The following is a 19,986-nucleotide window of genomic DNA, read 5'->3' as shown; positions in this document are numbered from 1 at the left end:
TTAGAATATTAGGCTCAGGAGGTTCAATGAATATCTGATTCACACCTAAATCATGCTATTTGGAGAGTTTCCTCTAAAGTCAAACCCTGATTGAAAAAAATAAATATAGAAATAGTTAAATAGTAGCGTATTGGCCTAGCGTTGCCATATGGCAACACAGATCACGGTCACTATGAATGCACTTCAAATAATAATTTTATGTATTTTACAATATTATTACTATAGTTTCATCTGTTTGTTTGATATTTATTACGAAATTTCGCGAAAAAAATATAACTTAACCAAATAATATTACTTACTCGAATTGAATGTAACCACAGAAATTCGCTGTTTACAAACGTATATTCACAATAAACAACTAGATCAGAAAACACGTGTTCCAACAATCTTACTGAAGCGACCTGCAGCACTATCTGTGTTACAAAAGACAAATTTTATACACTAGTAATATTTGTATAGACACTCGAGTCGCGTTACCGTATGGCAACACTGGGCTAAATTGAGTTAATAAGAAACCGACTAACAAAATGTGGGTTTACATAAAAATCTAAGTTTACATTCTGTTTATAGACTTTAAGCAGGCATATGACACAATCGATAGATAAAAACTATACGAAGTGTTGGATCTGTTAAAAATGCGTACCGAACTTATTAAATTAGTGGAATTGACCTTAAAAGAAACATTAAATAAGGTGATCCTGGAAGGAAGGTTATCAGATACTTTCACGGTAAGGAAGAGATTAAGACAAGGAGATCCACTGTCCACAACTTTATTTAACCTTATCCTAGAAGCTATTCTAAGACAAAATGGTGTAGAGACAGATCGTATAATATACTACAATAGACAAGTTATCGCCTTCGCAGACGATATTACATTGAGTATGAGATCAAAATTAGAATATTTTAAACAAATTATATTCAAATACTTCAATGGATTATTAAGCTTGCTCCTAATTCCACCTGTTGACGTATTAACAAAACATACGTTATTTACGTTTGACAGACAACTGTCAAATTGAAACGAAATATTAAATTCTAATAAGATATAAATAAATATCATTTGATAGTAAATTTTATTATTATATAAACTGAAACGGAAGCAGCGGAAAAGTGTATAGTAAGAAAGCATATAAAAAGTCAGCAAGACTGGTTCGATGAAGAATGTAGGAATGTTTTGGCAAGAAGAAACAGGGCAAAACTACAAAGAGATAAAGAAAATACCCAAAATGCGATCGAGAACTATGTGGTAAGAAGAAGTGAAGTGAAAAGAATTTGCAGAAAAAAGAAGAGAGAACAGGTAGAAAAGCAATTGAAAAACATAGAAGAGGTCTACATAAACAAAGAGATAAAGAATTTCTACCGAGAAGTTAAGAAATCCAGAGAAACTACAAAGAATAATCCACAGTATTGCAGAAACAAAGAAGGCTTACTTCTAGGTGAAACAACAGAAAAATTAAACAGGTGGGCGGGATATTTCGAAGATCTATTAAATACAGACCAACAAGAGGAACTTGGGGGAAATGAGAATGGGCGAAAAGATGAAGAAGGGACGTGCGAGGAACCAACTCTGAATGAAGTCAAAGAAATAATAGACCTAAAAAATAACAAAAGTGCAGGAGAAAGTGGTATCCCAGCTGAGATTTTGAAGGAAGGTAGCGAAAGATTGAAGGAAAGGATATTTCACTTGACACTAATATTTGCCAAAAGGAAGAAATGCCGAAACAATGGAATAGTGCTCTTAGTTGTCCTATCTATAAAAAAGCAGACAAAACAGAGAGCGAAAACTATAGAGGTATAGCACTATTAGAAGTAGTCTATAAAATACTTAAGCAAAAATTATTAGGAAAAGATTAATAAAATATGATAACACAGTGATTGGAGAATATCAGGGAGGTTTTAGATCAGAAAGAACAACTACTGATCAAATAAGTGTGTTAAAATTAATACAAAATAATAGCTACGAACAAAACTTAGGATTACATATGCTATTAATCGATGTGACTCTCTAAATCGAACCATGAGGCCATGGGAACATTAGAAATACCAGAAAAGCTTATAAGGCTGATGAGAATGACGCTTAGGAACACGATGAATAGGGTAACAATGGAAGGAAGGTTTTCAAGACAGTTCACAGTGAGTAGAGGTTTAAAACAAGGGGATCCGCTATCAATGAATTTATTTAACTTAGTATTAGAACAAATCGTAAAAATATCAAATATAAGCACAAAGATCAAATATTTTCAATAGCAGGGAACAGTGCATAGCGTACGCGGATGATGTGGTGATACTAGCGAGAACAAAAAACATTTAGAAAAAGTTTTCCAGAAATTTGCAGGAGACGGGAAAAGATACGGATTAATAATAAGCCAAACAAAAACGCAATATATGTAAATGAGAGGAGACATAACAAATAATAACAAATATATCAAAATGAAAGGAGCAGATACTGTCTATAGTTTTGAAAAAGTGTCAGAATTTGAATACTTAGGAGTAACCATAACTAACACGGGAAAAGAAAAAAAGAGATAGACAAAAGATTAATGAAGGGAAGCACAGCGATAGGGTCACTAAATACATTACTTAAAGCAAAAAATGTGTCAAGAACAGCTAAACTGCGATTCTACGAGACAATAATCAGACCCACAGTGATGTATGCCAGTGAAACGTGGATTATAAAGCAGCAGGAATAAAAGAAAGTAGAGATCTGGGAAAGAAAGGTGCTCAGAAAAATCTTCGGAGGAATAAAGGCGGCAGAGAATATTTGGAGAAGACAATAAAATAAAGAAATAATCAGGATGTATGGAAAACCAGCAATTACGGCAAAAATACGAGCCCAAAGAGCTAGATGACTTGGTCACATTATACGAATGCCAGAGAATCGAAATGTTAAAACAATACTGAAGGGAGAAATAGGGAAAAAAAGAAGAGGACTTCCAAAGAATAAATGGTTGGAAGCAGTAAAGCAAGACTTGTCAGAAATAGGCGTGAGAAATTGGTGAGAGAAAGCAAGGGACCGAAAAAAAAAGAGGGAAATAACCAAGTTTTTAGAAGCCAGGGGCCTACAAGGCCTGTAGTGCTATATATATATATATATATATATATATATATATATATATATATATATATATATATATATATATATATAAAACTCTCATTTTAAAACGAGAAGTGTGTTAAAATTTAAACAGATAATTAAATATTGTTGTTAATCGGATGTTATTTATGACTTTTAAATTTTGAAAATCGTTGCGAATCGAATCTTTTATTGACAAATATTCTTTTATTTTTTTACTTCTCATTTAATGTCTATATTTTGTTTATTTTTCATGCAGTTTTTAATTTAAACCTGCTTAGAATAAATATATATGATGAATAGAAACGCATTGATCGAGAGTAGTGAATCGATGTGAGAACCACTCTTTTTTGACACTACTCGTAGCGCCATCTCTTGGCGCTAGTTCCGTAAAGATACTCGTGACGACGCCATCTTGTGGCGCTTGTTCCGTGACGCTAGCCTCGGCATTTTGCTATAGAGAAAAAAGTAATACAACTTATAGAAGCTTGGCTTCAAAAACAAAATTACTTGGCTTTACGTGGACAAAATTACTAACAATCACTTTGGATTTATGCAATACATAGATACAACAGGCATAACAGGAAACATTCCCAGGTTCTTAATGTATGTCGTAATAGAATGTATGATGATGGTAAGTACTAAAAAATATAATTATTTAGAGCAGAAAATAAAATTTATTCACATTTATATAAATTCAGATTAATAGCATAGTTTTTAAACTGATACAATTTCCGATTATATAGAATAAGAAACAATTGAGTTTTTTATTCTGTGGCATAATTTTATTTACTTTTGGTCTTTGACTTACAGACTATAGGTAGCTGAGATTGAATTACAAACTCGTTTCACATCCAGGGGTTAGAAATTTTCGAAAATAATTCTTATCAGTTGTTTGTATGTTCCTAATGACTATATAATTACGGTAAGATAAAAAAATCTTGGTGAAAGCAAATTGCATTTATTGTTTAAGCGAGTAACACGATGTTTTGCGGTTTCAATTATAAAATATTCTTAAAATATTTAATTTTAAACCACTGCATTTGAAACTAGCTCATTCTAATCTTTGCCATGATTAGAATGAAGGCTAATTTCTATCACCCCTTTGGTTTCGCTCTCCCTAGTAAAAGTTTCCGGTTATGTTTGGTATATTTGGTCCGCCTTGAGTATTTCATTTCCTTGGTACAATTCATACCTCTGGGAGGCATTCTCCTATCGACACCTGGGGAGGCGCTCGATGGAGGATCTCACAACCTACATGCGATTTATTAACTGCCCACATGCGATTGTTTATCATTTGAATAATATTGTTAATACATATATGTTTTTCATCTTTTGACAGTCGGTGATATGAGAGTCGCCAAAAAATCTATTTAAGAATGATTTCAGTTTTAATTCTCGATACTTTCACTCATCCATTTTACAATATAATATGTGTTAATTAGCTACTATTTAAGTTTAAAAAATAAGTAAACTCTATACTTTTACCGATATTGTTTATACGTTATGTTGGTCTGTAGGAAAAGTAAAAAAATATTTATCCAAACAGTTCAAGGTTCCGTATACATATAATAATGTATCTTTTGTATTTAAATTCCTATTTGCATAATGAATGTTTATCAAACGTTTTTAATCAGTCACAAACGTTAAAGTTACTAACTACCGACAAAAGATACCGACAAAACATTTATATAAAAATAAAAGTTTTAAATTTCTTTCGTTAAAACTTGACAAACTCGAGAAAATAGTTTTTGGCGAAAAGGGAGGAGGTATCAAGAGAAATGCAAAGATACAGAATCGATACAGATACATATTAGCATTACAAGAAGTAGGTAAGATGGAAGGGAGGAGGAAATATTAAAGCTAAACTTCTCGGGAGAAAACAAGCAAGGGAAAAATGGTACAGCATTTATGGTCAACAATAAGAGAAGGGACAGAGTTATAGAATTCAAAGCTATAAATGGACGAATGTCGTATATAATAATAGAAAACAAGCAAGCTAATATGACAGTCATAAATAGGAGAAATAAAAATGTAGGTAATTAACACAGAGAGAACAAAACAAAACAAAGAAGATGGGACCTGGAGAAGTTAAGAGTACATGAACAAAACAATATGAGACTACCCTAAAGGAAAATCTTCTTCTTCTTCCTTCTTGTATGTAGGCTTTAAAGCCTGTTTCTTCTTCAATATTAGCCTAATAAATTGTTTAAATTGGTCCTTTTAAAGGAAGACCTTTTTCTTGGTCTGCCAATACTTCTTCGTCCTTTTGGGTTTTTTATTTCGTGCTATTCGTTTCCACTCCTGTTTCCGTTTTATCACCCATCCATTTATGTCTTCTATATTGCATGTTCTTCTTATGTTTTCGCTTCTCTCCCTATCCAACAGACTTTTCCCTGAAATTCGTCGGAGTATTTTCATCTCTGCTGTTTCTAGTAGTCGTCTCGTTTCAGATGTATCAGGTCTTGTCTCCGCCGTGTATGTTAATACAGATCTAATTGCTGCTTTATAGGTTCTTGTTTTTGTGTCTTGTCTTAGGTGTTTGTTCTTCCAGATTGTGTCATTAAGAGATCCCACCGCTTTACTTTCTTTTAAGCTTTGTTGTCGTACTTCTTCTTCATTATCTCCGTAAGTAGTTATATCTATTCCCAGATATCTAAACCTTGCTTCCTGCTTTATTGTGGGTAGTGGGTATTTAGATGTTGTCATACATATGGTTTATGTGTTTTTTTGGTTTTGGTTATGTTTTAATATATAGGGCTTTTTTACTTAAGTTATAAGTTAAGTAATATACCAGCAGTACATTACACCAATTATTCTGTTCACCTTCTATATCAAATACACACTCACATACATCAATTAACATTTCACTCTGTAATAATAAAATTAAAAAACCCAACTTTCTACACAGATCTGCTTTCTATATTCCAGATAGGTACCAAATGTTGAAAAAACATTTTAACAAATTTTATAAAAATCTTTAGTTTTTTTATAAAAATTTAGGATTTTTTATAAAAATCTTTAGTTTTCCACCATTGAATTCAGAATATATATTTAATTATACATATTGCTGACTACTGTCGCATTTAGACACAAACCTGCAGTTACATTTGTTCAGACTTCCGTCCTAATATGTCATTTTAATCAGTTGCTATCAACAAGTCCTCACAGACACTTCGTCTAAGGACTAGCAACCCCAGTGAAGTTTTACGTTGCCATGTGATCAATTTTTTATAACTTAAATATCATAGTTTTTAAATATCAAAGATTTAATTCAAAGTTAAATCAAACTACATTTAAAGGGTTTTTACCTACATATTTAGTGGCTTCAAACATTTTAAGATAGCACTCCATAGCACTAGTTTTTCGTTCCTTTTGGCTAACTATAGTAATTCTGGCTTGAAACAATCCTGAGGAAATGAAATATTTTCATTCGTTAACCATTCTTTTATTTTATGTAGGTACTTTCTAGGAATTTGTTTGGTTGCTTATTTAAAATTTCCGAATGGTATAAGGCATTATCCAAAACGATAACAGATGATTCATGTAAACTTGGAAGCAATTTTTCTTTCATCCATTTCACAAACATTTTTGTATTCATACTATCGTGATAATCAGCCGATTTTGATTTTGACAAAACACAAAATCCGCTCCATCAATAAAACCATGTTTTCCACCCGCATTCAATATATTATGTCTATTTCACTCAGCATCGCTGTATTTTATGGATTTTATACTGTCGTCCTGCCAAATCCATTTTATTTCACCTTTAGCAAAATCCACGTTTCATGTAAATAAATAAAGAATGTTCTGTTTTAAAATTTGTGTAGTTTCTTAAAAACTAGATTCTTTTGTGAACGACACTAGCTCTTTCCCACAAGTTTTTCTATTCTCTTCCATTTTTAGCCTAAACCCAATTTGTTTGATAACTCTCCAGAGACTTACCCTGGAAATGTCGAATGTATTTTAATTTTTTAACACCGTCTCTACAGAAACATGTTCTTTCTTTTCACACCTATTGTGACACAAAACACAAATTTTACTTCTTTCTGTCAATAGTTGGTTGTTACCTCTCATGTCATAAGGTTCCCTTTTTCGAGCTGCGAAATTGTACGTTCCCTTAACAAATGTAATCCTTTATCATCGACCTACTTAGTGTCTTAATAATTATAATGTTAGTCACTCAAATTATGTAATTTAAGGGTCACCTGACCTTATTATGTGGCTAGTTCCAACTACTATATATATATATATATATATATATATATATATATATATATATATATATATATATATATATATATATATATATATATATATATATATATAGAAAAGGAAAAGAAGTCTTTGCTGACAACGTTAGAAAACGGAGCTTTGAGGTTTATTGGGATTTGCAGCGGTGAAATAAGTGGACTCTTTTAACTAAGTTTCAAGCTTTCGAAAATGTTTATTTTCATCATCAGGAAAAACTGAAATAAAGTGCTACTGTTAGTAAAGCATCCTCGAAACCTATTGAATGTAAAAGGTTATAAAAACTTCCGTTAATGAGATTTGTGTTTCGTGGATGTTCTACTCACATGTGACAATATCACGCACCACTCATTGATTGAGTCAATAATAAAATAATCTATAAATTGCATGGTGTAAAAGACCAAACTTGACAATTATATTTACTTTTAACACATAAGATAAAGACGATTACAACGATTTAAAACGGCCACGTGTGCCGGCCAACAGTGGAGTGTTAGGTTAAGAGTAGCTGTCATTCCTGGACATGGCAAATGACAGAACTTCTTCTTGTTTTCTTTGTCTTTTATAGTACTATTAAATTACACATCAAAATTTACCAAAGATTGTATTTAGGTTGAAAGAACAATTTTTATTTATTTAAGATGAACAAAAATACTAAATAAAGAAACCTGGAAACTTTACAATGACTCAGATGTTGAAACATCATTGACATGTGAATGTGTATCCAAATATAATAGGTAGGAGTAAATGGAGCTTAACTGATTAATGTCACTCCTTTTGTTCATTGCGTTAGAATTCTGAGCAATGAATGCCATTTCTAAGAAGATTCTTTTTTTGTAATTGGTTTCAGTAGCTAAAACTTTGACTGATTCATAATTCATTATGTGATGTTCTTTATTTACATGTTCTGCAAGGGCAGATCTTTCCGGATATAGTCTGCTGTCGCTTCGATGACTGATTAAGCGACTACCTAGGCTACGTGTGGTTTGTCCCACATATACCAAATTGGTATATGGTTTATATACCAATATGGTATATATTGGTATATATTGGTATATGGTATATATTTGGTATATGTGGGACAAACCACACGTAGCCTAGGTAGTCGCTTAATCAGTCATCGAAGCGACAGCAGACTATATCCGGAAAGATCTGCCCTTGCAGAACATGTAAATAAAGAACATCACATAATGAATTATGAATCAGTCAAAGTTTTAGCTACTGAAACCAATTACAAAAAAAGAATCTTCTTAGAAATGGCATTCATTGCTCAGAATTCTAACGCAATGAGCAAAAGGAGTGACATTAATCAGTTAAGCTCCATTTACTCCTACCTATTATATTTGGATACACATTCACATGTCAATGATGTTTCAACATCTGAGTCATTGTAAAGTTTCCAGGTTTCTTTATTTAGTATTTTTGTTCATCTTAAATAAATAAAAATTGTTCTTTCAACCTAAATACAATCTTTGGTAAATTTTGATGTGTAATTTAGTAGTACTACATAAGACAAAGAAAACAAGAAGAAGTTCTGTCATTTGCCATGTCCAGGAATGACAGCTACTCTTAACCTAACACTCCACTGTTGGCCGGCACACGTGGCCGTTTTAAATCGTTGTAATCGTCTTTATCTTATGTGTTAAAAGTAAATATAATTGTCAAGTTTGGTCTTTTACACCATGCAATTTATAGATTATTTTATTATTGACTCAATCAATGAGTGGTGCGTGATATTGTCACATGTGAGTAGAACATCCACGAAAGACAAATCTCATTAACGTAAGTTTTTATAACCTTTTACATTCATTAGGTTTCGAGGATGCTTTACTAACAGTAGCACTTTATTTCAGTTTTTCCTGATGATGAAAATAAACATTTTCGAAAGCTTGAAACTTAGTTAAAAGAGTACACTTATTTCACCGCTGCAAATCTCAATAAACCTCAAAGCTATATATATTTTATTATGTATATATATTTTCCTATGTATATATATATATATATATATATACATAGGAAAAAGTAGTCCAAAGTTTTTTGACTAGTTTGGAAAAAATATATGTAATACTTTTTTCTTTTTGGGTGTGGTAGTCAATAAAACAGAGCTTTGCTAAGGCGTACTATTTATGCCACGAATCTTACATTCGGGTAAGTTTTTTATAGTTTTTTATAGCCTTTTTTTTTGGCACCATTCAAATTGTTACAACATAGTAATTTTCTTTGTAGACCTTGATAAAGGTGGCAAAAAACCACCGAAAGCTTGGATTCAGATAAATAGTACGCCTTAGCAAAGTTCTGTTTTATTGACTACCACAACCAAAAAGAAAAAAAGTATTACATATATATATACATATATATATATATATATATATATATATATATATATATATATATATATATATGTATATATATATATATATATATATATATATATATATATATATATATATATATATATATGTATATATATATATGTGTATATATATATATATGTATATATATATATATATATATATATATATATATATATATATATATATATATACCAAACCCACAGGAAACAAAATTCCTGTAATTGGCTGTATGCTATGTATCACAATTTTTTTTAAATAAATTTTTTTTTGCTATTTAAACGTTTTTCACTGATGGTGATCTGATAGGATCGAAAACGTTCTGATAATTTATAAATCTATTTTGGATAATTTTTAAAAATTTTAATAATAAAATTTTATACCATTTTACAAAAGAAGTTTTTTATTTCATTTTAAGTGTTTTAAACTATGGTATACAGCCAACCGCTTATCACTGGGAATTTCCCTTTTACATTTTTATTATAGAAGCCAACCATTTTGAAAATTATAAATGAAAGTCGCAACGGGACTTGAAATCCTAGAGGAGAAATAATAAAAATTATTAACACGTCCACTATGACGTGTATATACACGTTACATGCTTAGCTTTTCCTGCAGCCGTTGATGGCCACCTGTGAATCACGTCACTTTATTATTTCTATACTAAAATCTGTAATCTCACAACTAATAAATAAATTATTCATATTAAATATAAGTGGGCCTAAAGAATAGTTTGAAATTTATGAGTTTGTCTTTTTCTTTTATGCATATTACAATTTTTATAAGATTACAATTTATTGTTAAAATAATGACACAAACTGTATTAAAAATAGTTCACTAAAATCAAAATGTAGTATTTATTCTAACATTAATAATTTACCAGTTACAAAATAAATAGCCAATAGGTGTTACTATCAGTTTTCCGCAAAGTAAGATGGATTTGAATACGGTTTTGGACATTCTATTAGTAATAATCTCTATGAACTTTGTGACCGTATCTTATAATGAAGAAATAAAAAATTGCATTTGTGTGTTGAGTGTTTAAACACTCCAAAGTTAAAAATATTGATAAAAATTAGTCCACTATTGTTACTGTGGGTTTTTTCTGGCTATGAGGTCGCTGAACACGAATATGACACTGGGAACAGCCTCTGGAGTACCTGGTGCCCGGTAAGGGTGTTATCAACGCTTTCTTTTAGAGTTTTGTGTTAATTCGTTATATAATTAACCAAAACTCGTTACTCGGTGGGTTTTCGAGGTCGCTGAACACGAATGTCACCGGCTAGAGCCTCCAGGGTACCTGGTGTTATCGCCTTCCTTTGAAATTTTGTGACAATTCGTTATACGATTAGCCAAAATTCGTTACTCGGGGGGTTTTCAAGATCACTGTACTTGATTATGAGACTCTTGCCGGTGTCATATTCCTCATTGGCGACCTCGAAAACCCTTGAGTAACGAGTGATAGCTAATTATATAACGAATTTTCACAAAACTCCAGAAGAAAGGTGTTAATAAGACTCTTAGCAGCACCTGGTACTTATAAGACTCTGACCGGTATCATAATCATGTTCGGCGACCTCGAAAACCGCCATAGTAACGAGTTTTGGCTAATTATATAACGAATGTTTACAAAACTCTAGGGGAAGGCTTTAGTAACACCGTCATCTGGCAACAGATACTTCTGAGGCTCTCGTCGCTATGATATTCGTGTAGCTCTCTTGGAATTGTGCAAATAGCTTAAAATTTTCCACATTTTGGGGAGTCTATTAATAGTTGGCAATGGGTTTACGTGCATGCAATTCGTTTCCACGAACATCCATGTTCTGCCTGTGATTGTCGATTTCCAATAACCAATGTTATATTCCTATCCTGCTTCCAAAAGTAAAGTTATGATAGAAGCTCATGTCTCTGATAGCTTTAATATCAGTAGAGGCCTTCGACAATGTGACCCCCTGTCTACTATATTTTTTAATCTAATACCGGAAAGAATTTTAAAGAAAGCAATATACAAACTAAAGGCTCAATATACCATCGCAGACATCAATGCGTAGCATACGCGGACGAACTTGCCCTAATAACAAGAAGACCAACATAATTAAGAGAAATTGTTAAAAGACTCAAGAGAACATCCAGGGTGTATGGCTGGAAGTAAATGAAGAGAAAATAAAGTATATGGAGACGAAAGAAAGTAATGAACATTTAGGACTGTTTAGGAAAGTATCTGCCCCAGACAAGGAATATAACTTTGAGATAGTTGGACGGTTCGATTATTTGGGAGTAACGTTAACAAATAGAAATGAAGAGACTCAAGAAATCGAAAATAGAATGGCTAAAGGTAGTAAAAGTGCTGGAACTAAATAAGATGCTGAGATCCAAGAAAATATCCAGAGGAGCAAAAAGAAGAATATATACAACGGTTGTCCGACCAACGGTGCTTTATGCGATCGAGACCTGGATCTTAAGCAAAATCATAAAACTGAATCTAGATAGATGGGAGCGAAAGATACTCAGAAGAATATAGGGAGGTATAAAAAATGGATATATCTGGAGAAGAACAAATAATGAAATATTGCAAATACATGGACAACAAAAAATTTGGGCCCATAATGGTTTCTTAATATTAACAAAAAAATTCAAACATTGCGAAAGTTCAAAGACTAAGATGGCTCGGACAGGTAGCTAGAATGCAGGAAGGAAGAGTCCCAAAGCATTAATTAATATTAAAGCTGTCACAAAAAGGAAAAGAGGACGATCAAAATGGATGGAATTGGTGAAAGAAGACTTGGGATTGTTGTGAGTACAAAACTGGAGAAACCTAGCACAAGATACAAAGAAATGGAAGACAAGCATTGAAGCCTTGGGCCTTTAAGGCCTATTTGAGCTGATGTGTATATACCATATTATATATAATATTTATAAAATTGGTTTAATTGATTAAGCACAAAATTAATTACTAAGTTTACTAGACAGATGCGACTGAATTCAGTGAGTGAATATAGTATGATATGAAAATGCCACAAAACTAGTTTCAGAACTGCACTCTTTAAGAAAATATACATTTTAACACAACTTATGTTATTCGTTCTGAAGTCCGCCTCATTTTTTGCGCTATTGCTGACAGAAACATACAGGGTAGAAAAGCCATATCCATGATGAACGGCATTCTGTGGGACCAATCAATATCTAAAGCGAACAAACAACTCATATACAACACCATACTTAAAAGTGTAGTCACATATGGCAGTGAAGTTTGGCCAATGAAACAAAGAACAGAGAAACTGTTACTAGCAACAGAAATGGACTTCTGGAGAAGAGCAGCAGGCAAATCAAGAAGAGATCGGATACCAAATGAGAGAATACGAGAAATGATGGAAGTCAAGCATACAATAGTTGATGACATAAAAACAAAACAGTTAATATGGTACGGCCATGTACAGAGAATGCCAGATGACAGGATTCCGAAACAGATTTTGACGTGGACACCACAAGGAAGAAGAAAAAGAGGAAGGCCGAGAAGAAGCTGGAGAGAGGGAATTGAAAAAGAACTAGAGGAAAGAGAAATCCCTCCAGGCCTATGGTTAAATAGAGAAGAATGGCGGTTAGGAGTCGGAAGGCGTCGGAGAACGCTGTAAACCGATAGTAGTAGTAGTAGTAGCTAAAAAATTAGCTTAGTCCCGAATGCCTGGGCGACCTTGAAGTAGATAAAGAAGAGGGAAGAGCGGAGCTCGCCAAGCGGTTAATCCGGCCACTCAAGCATGCCGGGTGAAGGCCGCAGTTTACTTTAGTGGACTTTTATCGAAACCACGTTTTTCAACTAAATGTCACTCGTTTTTTCACACACATATGTGTGTGAAACTATTGCACTTATCAAGTTGAACCAAACGACATTTTTACTCTTTAGATATCTCTATGGTCGGTACTACAACCAAAAATATTCATTGTTATTTAAAAAATTTATAAAAAATTAAAAAAGATTTTATTGTAGTACTGATCATAGACAATTCGATACACAATATGAAACCATTTTATTTTTTGCTTTTGGATGATTCAATTCCAAGAACTGATGACGCTCACCAACAAAGTGGATGAGTTTGGGCAGCCGTTTTCAGTTTGTACTTTCACCTGTAAACAGTTTGATATTTTCAAATATCTTTTGTACTATAAATAAAATTTGTTTTAAAAACACACGTTTTTTGGAGGAATCTGGTCTTAAGTTAAATATTATGTTTATATGGGATTAATTAAATTTTATATTTTTTGTTTTTGTCATTTCGGCTTTCACTCCGGAAATCGTTTTCAAAAAATTTGAAAGAAAATTAAAATTAAAATAAGGAGGTTATACACATGTTTGTAATTTTTATTACAACCAATTATTGCTAATTCCATATAAGCATAATAAGTAACATTACCTTACAGCATTTTTTTAACCTTTCAAATGAAGACTTAAATAAGCCGAATATGATTTTTAATTTTTTGTTGTAAGAAAAAAAATAAAAAATTGAAAAAATGTTATAAAAGGAAAACAAAATACTTTCTTTTTCTCACTTAAATCACCTTTTTGTCGTGTTTAGTAACAATTACGTTCACGTGCAATCACTACTTAGTGTATTCACGACACCAAATCTTGTTTACCAGTGGTACACAACGGTTGCGATTGAAATATATGTTCACTACACTTTCTTAGACTTTTCCGCTTATATAATCTATGTCTGTTTTAGGACTTCGTCAGAGAAATATAGGAGCAAATCAAACTTTGAAATCAAGATTATCGTTTGGCTCGCCGAAAACACCAGGGTACATTGAAAAACCTTTTGCTGGGTCAACGGTTATGTTTCAAAATAAACCTCTGGCACAGCCTACACCTTTATTGGGACTTGCAAGGAGTAATACCCTGTTACCTACTCCTGCATTAAGGATGGCGACTCCGAGGGCTGGACCGTTAGCTTCTGGTACTCCTCTGCCTTCGCCCTTAAGTTTTCCACCAGCAAATCGCTCGGTTCTAGATAAGATGGTGGATTATTTGGTTGGTGATGGCCCGTCAAATAGGTAAGAACAATAGAAACAAAGGATTTTCTTATTTCCAATGCGATTTATATATAAAAACCTTGGTGATTCACTCTCCTGTCATTCTTTCTTCTGCTTCTAGTTTCATGACCATTATCGATCGTTGGATATTTATTTTTGTAGTTCTTTCTTTCTTTGTTTCTCTTCTTTCTTTTACCCTATCAGGGTGTCGGATTTGGGCTAGCTATTTTAATTTCCATTCACCCATCTCTTTCATTCTTTTCTTTTTCCTGACATTATTTTAAATTCCTCGAGTAATTTTTGTTTAACTTTTCCCGCCTTTACTACTTGCTGTATCTATTTTTTCCTTGGTCTGCTCTTTTTCTTTTTACGATGTTCTTTGCTTCGTGGACTTTTCTTTGCATCCTTATCAGATGTCCATACCAGTTCATTTATCCCTTTGCTATTTTATTCATTATTGGTTCTTGGTTTCCATGGACCATTCTCCTAATAGTCTCATTGATTATTCTATCCCATTTTGTCTTTCCAACTATCCCTCTTAGGTGTCTCATCTCCATTGCATTTATCCTGCTCTTATGTTTTTCCAAAATTGTCCAGTTTTCACTTGCATAGAGCACAGTCGGTATCACTATTGTGTTAAATATTTTTATCCTTGTCTCTCGTGTAAGTTCTCTTTTTTCCCAGTATTAAGGCTAACGCATAGCATAACTTTTTTGATGTTTTTGTTCTATTTGTTATTTTCCAGTCTATTTTTCCGTCGTTTGAAATTATTATACTTCCCAGGTATTCGTAAGTTGTAACTATTTCCAATTCTGAGTTTTTATATTTTATCTTTTATATATTATCTTTTATATCTTGGGCGGGTAGCGGGTAGGAACTCTTTAAATTCTTGAAGATAGTCCGTTTAGGGAAAATGAATCAATCCCTGCCCTCCGCAGAGTCCCTTGTCCAGGGTTACGGATGAAGTCCACCACGGCAGCCACGGCGGAGAAGCGGAGCTTCGGTACGGTGCGGATGGCGGAAGTGGCAACCCTCGATTATAGGATTAATGTAGAATCAAAACAGTAGCGTCTGATCCAGAATGGACGGCTACGAACAACGACTGACCCAGGGTGGGCGGATATAAAACTCACCAACCCGTGTAGCCAGCGTGGTGTTTTAAGGCTACTCATTTTTCCAACTATATAGATATGGCGAATACTAAAACGAACAGAAACAGTCCCCAGGTGGGTGGAGTATGTTATGGCAAATCCCACACCTTGAAAATGGGTCTGCCTCGTGGAATCTGAGGGAGGCAAAAATTCGCTTAGTACACACAGAATGCACATCGGAACATATAACATCAGAACGATGAGGACAGAAGATAATCTAGAAGAGTTGCAAGAAGAACTTAAGACCATAAAATGGGACATAGTAGGCTTATGCGAGACATAGGAGGCGTAAGCGTTTTGGTACATAAGAGATTTGAAAACTTGGTAATTAAATCCCAAGCGATTTCTAATAGAGTTATCTATTTGGTAATAAAACTAAATCGTAGATACAGCATTCAAATAATCCACTGTTGTGCACCAACTTCTTCTGCAGATGATGAAGAGGTAGAACAACTTTATGAAGACATTACAAGAGCCAGAAACTTAGAAAAAACATATTACGTAATAATTACGGGAGATTTCAACGCTAAAATAGGAAAGAACGAAATTGACTTTATACTCTCTAACTTCAAAAACATTGCTAAAGATGTTACTGCATTAAATTCTGTCAACACTGGTAGTGATCATCGCTAAGTTAGGGTACGAATAGAAGTAAATACGAAATTCGATAGAACAAAATTATTAACACAGGAGAAATTACCAAACATAGAAGCACTCGAAATGAATCAAGAGGAATATCAAAGTGAACTAAAAAAGAGACTAGGACCTCTACCAGTATTCAACACGAAAGATATAAATGAAATAACAAAAATATTAACGAATGACATAACATCAACTGCAAAAAAATCTGTGGTAAAAACAAGACCCAAATTTAAAGAAAATTTCAGAGCAACAATTTTTTCTCTTTTTTGCATTTATTTAAACAACAAATATTTATAGAAATTTATACAAATCGTCATTTTAAAGCATTGCGCATGCTCTAAAAGATGATTACACCTCTTTACATTTTTTCGCACTAATTTTTTTATAAATAAAAATTATCTCAATAAATCGTACGCAGCGAATAGTTAGAATATGTTTGTATAAGACAAGTATTATACAACAAAAAAAGCTTTCAGCGCCCTGGATTTTTGAATGTCACGACAATGGACTATATGCACTTTTACTTTAATACGCATTTTTAATGAGACAAGTTTTTTTGCAATTTTTTACATTAACAGTTACTATTAATGTTGTTAATTAACAAAACAAATTATAAAGAATAACAAAATGTTAGTTTTCGTAGTTAATATTTAATTATAATTGTTAATTATAATTAATTTTTAATTCTGATTGAAATGCTTGTTAATTGAATATAATAGTTCAAAGTGAAATTCCATTGAGTAAAAAAGATATATTTTTAAAACGGTTTTTGTATTGAATGGCAAAATTACCCCGTTTGTTACCTTTAGATATTTATTTATGGTATTTATTTTTATAGGTACGCCCTTATTTGCAAAAAATGTTTTTGCCACAACGGTATGACGGTAAAAGAAGATTTCGAATATACCTCCTTTAGATGTTATTACTGCACACATTTCAATCCAGCTAAAAAAATGAAACCAACTGGGCCGAGATTTGGAAGCACTTCAAAAATCGAGTCCGTAAACGATTCTTCCGAATCCGATAGAGATACTCAAGATTCTGATCCAGATACAACTCCACAGCCAATAGAATCTTTGAAAACTAGACGATCGTCCTCCGAAACGGAAGCGCCAGCACCGATTCAAACTCTTTCAGCAGTGGAATTACCGAAAGAATCTACCAGCGAAAGAAATTCAAATTCTTCTCCTGAACTCGAGAAATATTCTGATTTTGACAAATTGTCTGACTTGGAATCTCGAGAAGGAGAAGCTATCGATAAATCACCAGAAGATTCAGGGATACCCCATGAATCAGTCGAAAGTACAAATACCACTCCTGAAAAGGCTAACGTCGAAGAGAATCCCATGGAAATCGATCGGGACAAGTCTACCACCGAACTTATCAACGATGAATCATAGAGAAAAGACTGACATTCTTTTAAATTTTAGGAAGAGTAGAGAATTTGATGAAGGTATTCGTGATATTGTTGCTAAATAGAAGTTTTTCTTGGTTCATCAATATTTTATCTACATACAAAACGAGGATTTTTATTAAATATTGTAACTTGTTCCTTTTGGAGTTGTTGATAAATTATAGTGTACTTACTACTAACGTTTAAATCCTTGTGTAACTAGATAAGAAAGGAAGTTATGTAAAAAGTTACAGATTCATTCATATCAGAGCAAGATACCAAGTTCTTTTTAATAATTACGTAAATCGATTGGATATTTTTTAATACTGATTAAATACCTAACTTTGATTATCTGCAGTTTTATCTAGAATTTACTATATTTTTAAATACCAAACCGAAGCGAAAGTGTGTGTGTGTGTGTGTGTTTTTTTATTGACACTGGTTTTAACAACCAACTGGCCAGTCAATTTGTTTTGAGTTCTCTCTTTACATAAGATAGGGTTGGTATCTACATTTAAAACTATTGTATTACATTGACAGTTCAGACATGAAATGTTAGAAACTTACTAGTTGTTTACTCTGTTTTTAACAGTTTACAATTAATATGACTATACAATTTTATATACATCTAGATTCTCTGTACATCTATACTCTAAAAGATGTGTTAGATTAGAAGGTAATTGAACATTAACTTAAACGAGATTGGTTTAAAAATATGTTGTAGATCAGCTAGCTCCCCACATAGACATTCATCATTATTTGCCAAAATAACTGTCAAAATAAAAATACACATGTCAAAGTTCTCAACGAATTTTTACGAAGTCCTAAACATTTGAACATCTGGCTTCTTTTATTGAATACGGCAAGTTTTGAACTGAATGTATCAGTACCAGTTTAGTCATCGAAGAGATCGATTCGAAAAAAGTAATCTTAGGTTAATTAAATCAAACACGTTTGTTCAGTGTTGTTAAATTTTTCTTTTTTCGTTTTTTTTTTTTGAAAGTGTAAAATTCTTTGAGTGATACGAGTGATTCTTTGGGCGAATCCCCTGAAAAAGTACCAAATAACGAGGATGTGATGTATAGTTGCAGTTATACAAATGGTTTCCATAGATTTTCATCCAATTATCTAGAAAACTCGATAAGTAGTCTTAATAATATTAATAATTGAAGACTTATTTACAAAAACAACATATCTGTATTTTTAATGTTGTACATAAAATAGAAAAAACCTAATTTTCATTATATTGTTCCAATCTTCTGGAATCTCTGCAGAACACTTTCTTTTCTTGGTACCAATTAGACTAAAATCTAGGTCATTGGGTAAATATGTATGACCCCTAATAGGAAACACATATTCAATGTAGTCAAGCAGACCGATAGAATGTACCAAGCAATACAGAAAAAAACCATAACATAATTTTTGTTTTGTCTTGAGCTTCCGTCACTTATCAATACTAAATTTCTGGAATATATTTCATTGTGTTTTAAATATCTGAGTAATAATGTTGTGACATTGTGTGTTTAAAACATTATTTTTCTTAACATGATGACTCCCAAATACAAACATCCACTTCTGGCGACAATAAAAAACATCACTGGTATGTATGTGTTGCAAAGGTAGGTTTTGCATATAATCAAAGGTGAGCAACATTATCTTAGTTTGGTGGGCATCTTGCTTTAGTTTTTTTTTTTAATTTCAGTAAACTTTTCAATCTTCTTCAAATGTAGTTTGTGCTCAGTTTTAATTACATTTGCTTCTTTTAAATTTGCCAACTGAATTTTTAGTTTATAACTATCACATGTGGCACATATATCAGTTCGTGGGAGACCAAACTTAAGATTGTACTCATTCTTGAAAACTGACCAATACACTACATATGGAACCTGTATTTTATACATTTGTAAAAATAACTTATACATTTTATTTACTGACAAATCCTCAGACAAATATCCACAGTTGGGTTTTTTTTAAGTATAATGTGATTGTCTTGTATTAAAATACTTAATATGATAGCGGATTAACTTCAAAACTTCCTCTTGGTGTTTTCTTGTAACGGTTTGTCTTGTGGCTGCCTCTCTTGTCTTTAGGAGTCAATAT

General features: G+C 32.5%; 1 protein-coding gene across 2 annotated transcripts in view; it reads left to right on the top strand.

Moving 5' to 3' along the window:
• Lnpk (zinc-ribbon metal-binding protein lunapark) overlaps positions 1-18,234 on the top strand; it is a 72,078-nt gene extending 53,844 nt beyond the window's left edge. For both annotated transcript variants that reach the window (XM_072540194.1, XM_072540193.1), the window contains exons 4-5: positions 14,394-14,721; positions 17,332-18,234. In XM_072540194.1, coding sequence (XP_072396295.1) covers positions 14,394-14,721; positions 17,332-17,893 — 890 coding nt within the window. In that variant the 3' untranslated portion in view covers positions 17,894-18,234. The remainder of the gene's footprint in view (positions 1-14,393; positions 14,722-17,331) is intronic.
• Positions 18,235-19,986: the final 1,752 nt, after the last annotated feature.

The sequence above is a fragment of the Diabrotica undecimpunctata genome, chromosome 8 (assembly GCF_040954645.1).
Source record: "Diabrotica undecimpunctata isolate CICGRU chromosome 8, icDiaUnde3, whole genome shotgun sequence".
NCBI lineage: Eukaryota > Metazoa > Arthropoda > Insecta > Coleoptera > Chrysomelidae > Diabrotica > Diabrotica undecimpunctata.
Note: the sequence above shows the minus strand (reverse complement) of the source record. Positions and strands in the feature narration are given on the sequence as shown.